General features: G+C 66.5%; 5 protein-coding genes across 5 annotated transcripts; 2 read left to right on the forward strand and 3 right to left on the reverse strand.

Annotated features, from left to right (window-relative positions):
- Positions 1-396: 396 nt before the first annotated feature.
- Positions 397-1,844, forward strand: AMSG_04889 (Poly(ADP-ribose) glycohydrolase isoform; the record flags this gene model as incomplete). The annotated part of the gene is made up of 1 exon (XM_013903102.1): positions 397-1,844. One exon carries the CDS (start codon positions 397-399, stop codon positions 1,759-1,761), a length of 1,365 nt encoding a protein of 454 aa, XP_013758556.1. The 3' UTR covers positions 1,762-1,844.
- Positions 1,636-2,494, reverse strand: AMSG_04890 (uncharacterized protein; the record flags this gene model as incomplete). The annotated part of the gene is made up of 1 exon (XM_013903103.1): positions 1,636-2,494. The coding sequence occupies one exon, from the start codon at positions 2,492-2,494 to the stop codon at positions 1,808-1,810; it is 687 nt and encodes a 228-aa protein (XP_013758557.1). The 3' UTR covers positions 1,636-1,807.
- Positions 2,495-2,993: 499 nt separating this feature from the next.
- On the reverse strand, positions 2,994-3,542 carry AMSG_04891 (uncharacterized protein; the record flags this gene model as incomplete). Its single annotated transcript, XM_013903104.1, has 2 exons — positions 2,994-3,245; positions 3,294-3,542. 2 exons carry the CDS (start codon positions 3,540-3,542, stop codon positions 2,994-2,996), a joined length of 501 nt encoding a protein of 166 aa, XP_013758558.1.
- Positions 3,543-3,731: 189 nt separating this feature from the next.
- Positions 3,732-10,100, reverse strand: AMSG_04892 (uncharacterized protein). Its single transcript, XM_013903105.1, has 2 exons — positions 9,475-10,100; positions 3,732-9,439 (listed from the first exon to the last, which is right to left on the reverse strand). Exons 1-2 carry the CDS (start codon positions 10,087-10,089, stop codon positions 3,740-3,742), a joined length of 6,315 nt encoding a protein of 2,104 aa, XP_013758559.1. The 5' UTR covers positions 10,090-10,100; the 3' UTR covers positions 3,732-3,739.
- A 419-nt stretch (positions 10,101-10,519) lies between these two features.
- Positions 10,520-11,863, forward strand: AMSG_04893 (uncharacterized protein; the record flags this gene model as incomplete). Its single annotated transcript, XM_013903106.1, has 1 exon — positions 10,520-11,863. The coding sequence occupies one exon, from the start codon at positions 10,520-10,522 to the stop codon at positions 11,834-11,836; it is 1,317 nt and encodes a 438-aa protein (XP_013758560.1). The 3' UTR covers positions 11,837-11,863.
- Positions 11,864-11,922: the final 59 nt, after the last annotated feature.

An 11,922-nucleotide genomic window follows, 5' to 3' on the forward strand; every position in this document is an offset into this window, starting at 1 on the left:
AGGCGAGACCGCGGCCACCCGCCCCAGCCTTGGGCCCCCGGGCGGTGGCGTCGTCGTGACGCGCCGAATGGATCGCAGCCGCATCGACCGGTTGGGACGCGGACGTTGGCCGATCACAGCTGGTCGGCGCGTGTGGCTTGGGTCTCGCCAGGGCAGCAGCCGTCCTGGGACCCACCAAGTCGGCTACTCCCTGACGACTGCCTCTGCATTGCCATCGATCGAAGTATGGCCCGTTGGATCGACGGCTTTCTCCAGAACCTCTGGCCCATGGAAGCCGCGCTCGAGCAACGGCGCATTTGACTCGGCCTCCACAGCAGCACGGCCTCCACCCTCGTGCGTCGCGCAGCTTCCGCATCGCCTGGCTATCGCCATGGACACACTTTGCTCTACCCTTATATGCCACATCTGCAGTCTGGGCGGGCGGCTGCGCCATGGGAGGCCTTCTGCGCCACGTTTCCGGCGTCTGGCGATGGGTTACCGCGCGACGGTGATGGGTTGGCCGATGCGCTTGCCGTCATCGTGGCGGCGCACGGCGACGGCGCCGAGCTTGTTCACAGCGGCCGCGACCGCACACCGGCTCCTTGCAACTATGCTCTACTGCGCCGGCTGTCATGGGATGCGGTCGACGCCTCGTTCTTCTCGGCCACCCTCCCCGCCCTCGTCGCCGCCGTCCACGCCCTCTCACAACACTATCCGGACGCGGACGCGGCGCCGGCACAAGTCGATGCCGCCGGCGACTCGACTGCGGCTACCTATACGAATGTTCTGGCACTCGTCGGCGCCGCGTTTTTCTCGCTCTTCCCGGCCGAGACCGGCTTCTCGCTCGCGCCGATCTTCTCCATGCGGGCAAACAAGGCCAAGGCGTATGCTGTGGTGGAGTACTTTGCGCGCTCACTCCACGATCCCCCGCGCCACGGCAGCCTCTCAGTGAGCCGCATCGCAATGCCAGATGCCGAAATACCAGACTGGGCTAACGCGCAAGACATACACATGGCGACAGCATCTGTGGCCATCTTTGACTCGGGCAACATCGAGGATAATGGCGGCGCCGCCGGCATGGTCCTCGCCGACTTTGCCAACCGCTTCCTCGGCGGCGCGGTGCTCACCCACGGCGCGGTGCAAGAGGAGATCTACTTTGGCGTTGTCTACCCGCAGCTGCTGGTAGCAAGGCTGCTCGCGCCGCGCCCGATGACAGCCGAAGAGGTCATCGTCATGGAGGGCGCCGAGCGGTTTTGCAACTACTCGGGCTACGCGCAGACGCTCAAGTTTGCCGGCTCGCACGTTGATGGCTCGCCGCGCCATCCCGAGTCCGGCTCGTTCCTCACACGGATTGTCGCTTTTGACGCCCTGCCTTTCTACTGCCGAGAGGACGCCAAGGCCCAGTGGAGCCGCGCCTGCATCGATCGCGAGCTGCGCAAGGCTCTGACCGCCTTTGCGCGCCACCGTTCCGATCCCGAGGAGCTGCCGCCTGTCGCGACCGGAAACTGGGGATGCGGCGCCTTTGGCGGATGCAAGCAGCTCAAGGCGTTGCTCCAGTGGATGGCTGCCGCCGCTGCAGGCCGACCGCTGGCGTACTTCACCTTTGGCGATGTAGAGCTGGCCGAGGCGTTCGAGGCGACGGTCGCCACCGTGGTGGCTAACTCGGCCACAGTTGCCGACCTCTACAGCTGGACCTGCAGCTACGGCGCGTCCATCGGAACCCTTTCCTCCGGCCGCGACCTGCTCAACTATGTGGCCCAACGGGCCATGGCGAGCGCATGAGCCTTCGACCGTGCCACTGCCCGCGCCCGCGCCGCTGCTCGGGACGCTACCGAGTGCATGACTCCAAAGTAAACGATGGGGAGAGTAAAGATGCCCAGGGCGACTGCAGCAATGATGAGTGCGCCGTTGGCCGGCGCCGCACACTGGCCTTGTTAAAGCCGTGGACAACGCCGGCAACGGCGAGCCCGACCGCAGCAGCACCGACAACAATGGTGGCGAGCCCGACCTTGCCGGCCGGCGCCGCAAAGCCACCCGACAAGCTAGGCCCAACGTGGAGGACCGATGACCAAGCGACGACGCTGTAGAGCATGGGCAAGATGGCGATCGCGAAAACTGCCGTGGCAACGTCAAAGAACGACCGCAGCTGCGAGGAACAGACCTCGTCCTCGGCATCGGGCGACGACGCCGGCGTGCGCGGCACGGTGCTGTAGACCCAGTAGACTGAGAGCGCGAGGCCCGCCACACCGAGCGCCATGTAGCCGACGGCGTAGAGCGCAAACCAGCCCATGACGCCGCGCGGATAGCCGGCAGCAGGAGGCGTTGGCGGGCGCAGCGCCTCGAGCGGCGGCATGGCAACGATGGCGCTTCGAGCCTCTGCCCGCGCTGCCAAGATCCGTGCTGTTGGCGTGGCCGGAGGCGGCTCAAAGCGCTGGCGCGGCTTGATTCGTGCGTGGTCGCGATGCGGGGCGACGGGCGGGAAGCCCCCGGGCGTGCCCGGCCCCGCCCGGCTCATGGGCGTCGCCGCCGCGTTAGGCGAGCGCGTGCTCGGCCAGACATGGGCGGCAGCTCGGCCTACACCGCCAAAAGGCGAGGGCAAGGGCGAGGCAGCAGCAGGCGTGCGCGAGCGGGCGAGGATGCGTCCGGTGGGTGTGGGCGGCGGCGGAAGCAGCGGGCGGCGGTGAGGTGGGACAGCGGCGGCGTGGGCTGCAGGCGGCGGTTGCCTAGCCGAGGACGCAGGCAGAGGTGACGCCTGCGGGAGCAGCGGCAGCGGTGCCGGAGACGGCAGGCCTGCGGGACGGAGTGGTCTGTGCGCAAGCGGGCTAGTTGTGGGCTGGACACGGACCATGGCGGCTCCAGAGAGGCGTGTATTGCAGCGGTAACCGCCGCCAGGCTCGGACGGCTCCGGGCACTCGCCGTGACGAGTGGTGGCGCAGAGCGTCGTCATGGGCGCGGCGGTTGCAGTCGCAGGGGCTATCACTGGAGGCTACAGGGGCCGGAGGCGGCGCACGGAGCTAGCTCAGCGCAGCCTGCACCAGCGCAATGGCCTTGTCATGGTCGATGAACTTGGCCTTGCGCGGCGGCTTCTTGATGGCAAAGCCCGACCAGAGCGGCTCGTCGGGCGCGCCGTCAGGCCCACCGGCGATGAGGACGATTTCAAACGAGCCACGCCGCGGGCGGCTCCCGGCCGGCACCAGCGCCGGCGGGTTGACCACCACCTCATGGTCAGGGAACGCGCCGGCCAGAGCATCGCGGAGCTCGTTGGCCTTGCGCGCATACGTGCGTCACGAGTAGCATCGTTCAATGCCGATCACCGTCCCGCCCGTCGCCTTGCCCTTCTTGGTCGCCACAGCCTTGGTCGCCGTCTTGGCCTTGGGCTTGGTCTTGGTCTTGGTCGCCGTCTTGGCCTTGGTCTTGGTCTTGGCCTTGGTCTTGGTCTTGGTCTTGGTCGCCGTCACCCCAGTCGCCCTCTCCGTTGCGGACCCAGGGGCCGCACGGGCCAGCGGCTTGTTCCGCTTGCTCCGACGCAGCACGGGCGCAGCCTCAGCCTCACGCTTGGGCATGTTGCAGTCGTAGTAGAGTGGTGCAATGAGCTGGCCTGACCTCCCCCCCTCCCCTCTCCCCCCCCCCCCCCTGCAGGCTGCACTTTGCCCATTCTTTGGCTGGCGGAATCATTCGGTGGCCGCTCTTCTCGCCCCTCTCTCCCCCCCTCTCCCCCCCCCCTTGCACCATCCACAGATCATCAAGACAAAGTTTACGATCACCGCTTACGCTTATTGCACACAAACTTGTGCTCCTTCCATGCCCGCTTCTGGCAGGTGCGTGAGCAGTAGACGACCTTGTGGCAGCCGGCGCACTCTTGCAGCGTTGTGGAGCTCTTAAAGCAGGCCCCGCATCGCGGCGCGTCGAGGAGCGCCACGATGTTGAGGTAGCCCTTGACCGACGCGGCTTTGCGGGCCTTGCCGCGGGGGTCGACGGCACCGGCCTCAAGAAGCAGCTCGACAACCTCAGCATTGCCACGGTCGGATGCGATCTGCAGCGGCGTCGCGCCGTCCTTGGCGGCGGCGACGTTGACCTTGATGCCCTCGTACGAGAGCAGCTCCTGCACAACGTCGCGTCGATTCTCGTATGACGCCGCGTGGAGCGGGGTGACACCCTGCTCGGCGGCGGCGTTGACGTGGACGCCAGGGACCGAGAGCAGGGCCCGGACTGAGAGCAGCCGGCCCTTGTCGGCCGCCATGTGCAGCGGAAGGTACCCGTGACGGTCGGCAATGTTGACGTTGACCCGCGAGTCGTGGACGAGCAGCTCGCACACCTTGTGCTTGCCGTGCATGGCAGCCACCAGCAGCGGTGTCCGCGACTCTTTGTCCATGGCGTTGACGTCGAGCGCCGGCGCGAGGAGGAGGACGCGCACGACCTCGGCGTTGCCTCGGTAGGCCGCGGCGTGCAGCGGGGTGAGGCCCATCTCGGCCGGCGCGTTGATGTTGCATTCAGGGTTGTCCAGCAGCGTCATGACCACGTCGAGGTTGTTCTTGTCCACTGCAATGTGGCACGGCGTGTACTTGTGCGAGTCCGGCAGGTTGACGTCGATGTTGCGCCCGCGCGCGAGCAGGTCGGCCACCACCGCCTCATGGTTGTGCATTGCCGCTGTGTAGAGGGCGGTGCACATGTGACGGTTGAGGATGTTGACGTCGAGGTCGTGGCGGTCGAGGAGGGCGGCCACAACGCCGGCGTGGCCCTTGGCTGCCGCGTAGTGCAGCGCAGTGAGGCCGTCCTTGGCGTTTTTGGCGTTGACGTCGAGAGCCGGAATGGCCACCAGTTCGCGAACGACCCCGGTGTGGCCGTACTCGGCGGCAGACTGCAGGATGGAGAACTCGTCGGCGGCCACGTCATTGACCGCCTCCGGCTCGCACACTTCTAGCAGCAGTCGCACAATCTCGGAAGAGCCCTTGTCGGCTGCCACGCGCAGCGGCGTCTTGCCGTTGATGCTCTCCACCGGCGACACGTTGATGCCTGGCATGGAGAGCAGCTTGCGCACCGTTTTGACGTCTGACCGCTGCGCCGCAAAGTACAGCAGTGTGATTCCGTCCTGGTCCGAGCAGTTGACGTCGACGCCGTCGGCAGAGAGAATGACGTCGAGTACCTCGGCTGACGACGCCATCAGCAGCGGCGTGCAGTTCATGTGCCCGACTGCGTTGAGGTCCACCCGCGGGTGCGAGACCAGCGACGCCACCACGTCGACGTATCCAAGTGCGGCCGCTACATGCAGCGGCGTGTTCATGTCGCCCGTCAGGTTGACGTCGATATCCGGGGCCGTGAGAAGAACGTCGACCGCCGCCACGTGGTTACGCTCCGCTGCCATGTACAGCGGCGAGCAGCCCATCTTCGAGATCGAGTTGACGTCTATGACTGGACCCGAGAGCGGCGACGAGAGCAGGAGCTCGATAACCTCGGCCTGGCCCCACCCAGCGGCAAAGTGCAGCGCAGACGCCCCGTCGTAGTTGCGCGCGTTGACGTCCAGATCCTCGAGGTGGAGGAGGAACTCGACCAGCGTCACGTCACCGCGCCATGCCGCCTCCATAAACAGCGACAGATTGCCCTTGTCGGTCACCACGTTGACGTCGACGCACGACGAGAGCAGCGCCGCGCGCTGCTCAGGCCGTCCGCACTCGGCCCGCGCAAGGTGCTGCGCCACGAGCGAGAACCGCTCGTATGTCGAGTACCGGCGCACAAAGGCCTCGGTTGCGCCCGAGACCGTAAACTTTTGGCGCGCCTCGGGCCGGATCGTCGCCACAAAGGCATCCAACTGCGCCTGGAGCGCGTCGGCGCCCGAGATCCGCGACGTCTCGGTGAGGAACGATGCCGTGATCCACACCACGGCTAGCACCGCGTGTGCGAGTCCTTTGCCGTCAGCCAAAAGCTCATCCTGCCCATCGAGCCACTCTAGCAGCGCCGCGTGCGCCACAGACATCCGCACCTGCGCCGTCGGATACCGCAGGTACGGGTCGCGGAACGAATACGGGACCAGAAAGTTGTCCTCCATGTATGTCAGTGCGTCATCCGGGCCTTCACCGCCGTCGCCGGCCCCAGCGTTGCTCGCGCTGCCGGTGGGCAGCTTGGCGCTCGCGCCGCCCTCGACCTTGCTTGGGGTCTCGTACTCGTACTCGTACTCGTACTCGTCCGAGTCGGCAATCTCAGTGACGCCGTGGTCGAGGTCGAGCTTGTCGAGCGCCTCCTCGGCGCTGCGCCTGACCCGCTTGCGGCAGCGTACCCGCGAACGCTTCGGCTGGCCGCTCTCACCCGCCGCTCGCGCCGGCTTGCTCTCGCCGCCCTCGCTCTCGGCCAGGTCTAGCAGCGGGTCCAGCTGCGTCTCCAGCAGCGGCATCAGCTGGCCCTCGAGCAGCGCAAGGCTCTGCGTCCGCGAGGCAAACATGATCTGAGGGTACGTCAGGTCCATGGCGTCGAGCAGGAGCGTCGGCGAGAGAAGCTGGACAGAGGTGAGGACCATGGCGAGGGCAAGGACCGCTGGCTGGCGCGTCTCCAGCAGCGCGTCGTAGAGCGGCGCCGAAGGCGGGAGCGAGAGGCACAGTGCCTTCTCGTACACCAGCCACTGGTAAAAGTCGAGCTCAGGCTCGTCGACCAGCCGCCGCAGGCCGTCCATGTCGGTCACCGGGTCGCACCAGTAGTAGAGCGTGTGGAGTTGGAAGAGTGAGAGCCGGTGTGGTCCCGTCCGGACCGTGAGCAGCGAGTGGAAGAGCTCACGCATGGCGGGATCCTTGAGCAGCGCGCTCGGCTGCGCCGCGCCCGGATGCGCCGGCCCACTTGCCGCCAGCCCGCCTGTGAGCGGCCCCCCCGAGCCCTCCAGCGCAGCCTCGTACTGGACGAGCGCTTCGAGAACGTCGACTGGGTCGAGATCGAGGTTGACCGTCCCACACAGCCCGCCAAACCGTGATGGTAGCGCCGCTGGCGCAAAGCACGGCTGCGGGAGAACTGCAGCCGGAGCTCCGCTTGCATCGCCGGCTGTCGAGATGACCAACCGGAACTGCGGCGGGAAGGCTTCCTCGGGCGTCGCCGCAAGGATCGAGTGGATGGTATGGAGGCCACAGGTTGGCGCCTTGTCTGGGAGCGCGAGCGACTCGTCGAGCCCGTCCAGGACCAGTACAACCATGGTCGAGAGCCGATCGTCGGCGAGCGTTGCGTTGTGCTTGGAGACCGCCGCGAGCTCGGTAAAGTACGCCGATAGCGGGGCGAGGACCGCCTTTTCGAACACCTTGACCGGGTTTCGGGCCACGTTGCCTGGGGAGAGGAGCTTGCGGACCCGGTGGAGCGCGTCGCGCAGGTGCGGGATGGCACGCACAAGCTGTGCCGAGATGCCGTGGATAAAGTAGTACGGCTCGAGCGAGTCGAGATCGCGCACGTCGCAGAACCAGTGCAGCACCGTCGTCGACGGCGCGAGGTACCGGTACGCGTCGAGCACAAACCGCGAAAGGAACGACGTCTTGCCGCAACCCGGCGAGCCAACCACATACAGCGCAGCAGGCACTGCCGGGCCGGCGTACAGTTCGTCGACCAGAGGCGTGTCGCCTTCTTCCTCGGCCTTGGTCTCATCGCTCCCACTGGCCTCGCTCTTGGCCTCGGCCTCGCTTCCGCCGGCTGGCTGTTGGGCCTTGGCCATCATGCAGAACAGCTGAGTTAGGTCGTCGGCCCGCTCAGTGTCGTAGGTAAAGAGTGCGACCGAGCGTGAGTCCGGAATGTCGGCCTCGTCAAAGGTGGGCGAGCCGGCGGAGAGCCGCGAGACCGCGGTCTCGTCGACCACACCCTTGGCCGTCGACTGCGGCGCACTGCCGCTGCTCCCGCTCGCGCTTCCACTCCGCGGCTCACCGCGCTCATCGGCGCGCATCGAGTTCCAGTTGATGATGACCAGGTCAGAGGGAGCCGTGTTGGTGGCGGCCCAGGCCTCAATCTCGGCAGCGCGAGTGTTGAGCGAGGCGACGGCGTCGGGCGCGTCGCCGGCGGCGGTCGACGGCGGGACCCCGATGTGAACCACCAGGCCGCCGTTCTGCTGGTTGGACGCAGCGTTGAGCGTCCGCGTTGTGGTCGACGTCGTGATGTTGCGATGGCGCGAGACACGGGCATCGCCTGACGGCTCCAGCCGGCCCAGACCCTCCGACTCGGCAGCCTCGGACTCGGCGGCGGACGCCAGCGGCGCCCGCGGCGGAATGTAGATGAGCTTGGCCAGGTCCACGTCAGCAACAGGGCCAGCACAGTCTCGTGCCGTCACCAGCAGCTCTGACCGCTGCTTATCGGTGAGGGCGAGGGCGACAATCGAAGTATACATCGACGGGTCAGGCACGTACACGGCCTTCTCCTGCATGTACTCGTCAAAGTCGGCCTCGCACAAGTGCTGCAAGACCCGGACCGACATGTCATTCTCGTCAAAGGCTTCCAGCGACTCGGGGTCGAGCGCCGACGCCAGCAACCGGGTGTTGACCGACGCGTCGTCGTCCATGTCGACGTCGGTGGGCCCGGCCTCGATGTCCAGCCGGGTCACACTATGCCGTTTGTATGCAGCCAGCGTCGGAATGCAGTGGTACGACGCCGCGTCGGTCGCAGACGCCAGGTCGCCAGCCGCCGCCACGGGCGCCTGCGTCACCACCGACGCCTTGATCTTGGACGACCGGATGGCGAGCGGCCGCATCGGGTTCATCGGGCCGGCCCCTGCTCGGCCACTGCCGTCGCCGGCGACGCTACCACCTTCGTCACTTCCAGCAGTGACCATCACCCGCTCGCTCGGGCCCAGGGCGGCCTGCGCGTTCATCAGCGAGTCGACGTCGGATCGGGCAGCAGTCGGCTGAGGGCCCCCCCTTGGGGCGGTGAGCCGGGCAAGTACCTTCAGATCATCGTGGTTGAGGTTCTCGGGATTTCGGATCATGGTGGCCAAGTCCTTCTCGCCGCCCTGGTACACCACCGACTTGGGGTGCGGACCGAGCGCCGACGCCGGCAGCAGTGTCGGCGCCGGCGGCAGCGGCTCGGCATCTGACGACGTTGGCGTGTCGTCGGCAAGAGCCGGAGCGTCATCACCTTGGGCGTCGGCGTTGAGCTGCGTCGGCTGTGCGGGCTGTGCGGCCGTCTTGCTGGCACCGTCATCCCAGAACCGCTCGAGGGCGACCATCATCTTGGGTCGCGGGAGCGCATGGTCCTTGAGCGACTTGTACGAGGCGATGATGGCGGCGTTGGCGTGGAGATGCGCTTCGACGTATGTGGCGTCGTACAGGACAAGGTTCTCCAGAAAGGTCTTAAAGTAGACGAAACCGTCCTTGGGCCGAAAGTCTGGCGAGTCGATGCCGACCGAGGCGTGGACGCCTGTTGAGCAGAGCAGCGCAATCCGCTTTGACTCGGGCGTGTTGAACAGGCAGCACCGGATGTTGTTGTTGCGGAAGAGCGAGCGGAGAATGACCTTCTCGGCGTTGGGTTGTTGACCAGGTACGACGAGACCGGAATGCCGTCCATGTCGCCAAAGGCCGAGATGTGGAAGATGTGCGGCTGGTACGCATCAACATACCGCGAGATGTCGTCGAGGCTCTGAAGCTCCTTGGCCACCAGCACAAAGGTGACGTCCGCCGGCGGTGTGGTGTTGAGCGCGGCCTTGCCAGGCTCGGCCGCCTCCTTGGTCTCAGGCAGCTGCAGCTCGTCGGCGCCGTCGGGCAGCAAGCCGTCGGCATGATGCACGGCAGCCATAGCCGTCTTCAGCTGCTCGACCGTCTCTGGCGGGCCAGCAGCGCCGGCAGCGGGCGCGGCGACCCGAGCGAGGGTAACCCCGTCGGCCGAGTGGATAATCACGTCGGGCTCGTGGACGTGGCGGACGAGGAGGGCATGGGCAAAGCGGGAGACAATATGGTTGACCCACTCTGCCGAGTTTGGGTACTGCGTCGACGCGTCAACACCCGGGCGAGCCTCCACAGTGGTAGCAAACTGTGAGCGGGCATACAGCCAGAGTACGACCACTCTGTTGTCGTCGCCGAAGAAGTATTCAAGCCCCGGGTTGTCCGACGGCTCGTTGGGGTCCACGTCGTCCCACTTGGAGTCGACAATGTCCGAGATGGACGCCATTCCGCCTGCTCGTGTACCCTTGCCTGCAAGCTCTGTCTCGTTGGGAGGGGGGCGGGGGGGGGGGTGAAGGGGAGGGGAGGGAGAGGTGTATCCCAGCAGCTGAGAGTTGAGCGCAGAGCGGTGAGAGTCACAGCAAAGTCGAGTAGCAGACCACAGCAGACGGTAGCAGCATCCGTTGCCTGCTCGATCGCCCGGCCACCAGCCGGCAGTCGGCAGCATTGAGTCGATGCTACAAAACCATGCTCCGGCTTGACGGCACTCGCGATCGCTTTGGCATGGCTCCTTGCTGCTGCCTCTGCAACTCCTTGCCTCTGCACCTCCCGCAGTCTGGCTATACCCCACTTCCTTCCCCGCCCACACCACCACCACTCTCACAACTACAGCCACTGCCTACCACCCTCCCCCTTCCCACACCTCGGGACAGAGCGCCATGAACGAGTCGGGCGAGTCCGCCTTTGAGGGCCTCTCGCTGGATTCCGTCGACCTCGACTTGGGTCTGGGCATGGGCATGGACATGGGCGTGGTTATGGGCATGAATGACGACGGCGGACATGGCGATCTGCCGACGGGAGAGGGAGGGTCACTGCTGTCGGACCTGGACCTCCCCACCATGGGCATGGGCATTGAGCCGGCAGCATCGCCGGCGCCGCCCACGGGCCTTACCCACCTCGACCTGAGCATGCTCGGCTCGCACGACTCGCCGCCGCGCTCGCTGCATCCGGCACTGGTGGCGGCAACGCCTGCAGGCTCCATTCCGTCGACGCCGCTACGGATGGCGCCGTCGGGTCCGACGACCCCGCGCTCGGCACGCGGCGGCCATCCGCACATGGTGGGCACGCCGCGGACGCCGTCGTTTCCGCCGACCACCTTTGACGGTGGCCTGCTTCCGGGCTCGGGCCTGCACGTGGCCGAGGCTGCCGCCGAGCGGCTGAACCTCGAGCTTAATCATGCGTCGATGGCGCGGTACTCGGTCAACGGGCTGGAGGGCATGGTTCCGCCATCGCCGTTTGCGTCACCGTCGATGCGACGCGCGTCGACCACCGATCCGCGCCAGTCACTCGCCTATGTTGCCGGCACCTCGGGTCTCTCGTCGATGGCCCAGTCGGACTCGAATGGTCTGGGCGCCTCGCCGTCGCACCACCTCTCGCGCGTTGCCGAGTACCCGGATACTGTCAGAGCCGGGCTGGCGGCGTCGAGCTCGCTCCCCGACGAGCTCTCGTCCGGTGCCACCTCGAGCATCCTCGACATGATGCTCTCGGATGCCATCGAGAGCGAGCCTGTGCCCGAGGCCCCGCCGCAGCTCAAGTACGTCCGCAGACGAACCGGCAAGTCGTCCATCCCGCGCCTCGCCGGCTCGAGCGGCGGCAAGCTCAAGCTCGCCTCGTCGTCCAAGGCTGGTTCCAAGCGCAAGCGCTCTACATCACACTCCGCCGCTGCCGCTGCCCTCTCCACCACTCCCCTCTTCCCGATCCCAGAGCCGCCGCGCAAGAAGCCGATGCCGGCAAAGTCGGCCGCCGCCCCGCAGATGACCCGCGCCGCTGCCCTCGCCTCGCATTCAGAGACCTTTGTCCCACCGAAGGCCTCCCACTCACGGGTCTATGAAGTCGAAGTACTCGGCACCAAGCTCGTCAACGGCGTCTGCTTCCACCTCGTCCACTACGTCGGATTTCCCTCCACATACGATACCTGGCAGGCCTCGTCATCGCTTCAGGTCCTCGAGATGCAGCTCGCCTCGGCCGCCTCCTAACGGCAGCATTGAACCCACAATGCGTCGATGCATATAATACTGCGCCTGCCAGCCACAGCAGCAATCCAATCCCCCCCCCCCCCCAC

Source organism: Thecamonas trahens (assembly GCF_000142905.1).
Source record: "Thecamonas trahens ATCC 50062 unplaced genomic scaffold supercont1.19, whole genome shotgun sequence".
Classification (NCBI taxonomy): domain Eukaryota; order Apusomonadida; family Apusomonadidae; genus Thecamonas; species Thecamonas trahens.

What these genes read in the sequence shown, in the direction of transcription:
- AMSG_04892 (XM_013903105.1), bottom strand. Translation starts at nt 10,089, where the DNA reads ATGGCGTCCATCTCGGACATTGTCGACTCCAAGTGGGACGACGTGGAC. An exon ending in GCGACATGGACGGCATTCCG is followed by an intron (nt 9,440 to 9,474) that starts GTCTCGTCGTAC and finishes CCCAACGCCGAG; the next exon opens with AAGGTCATTCTCCGCTCGCT.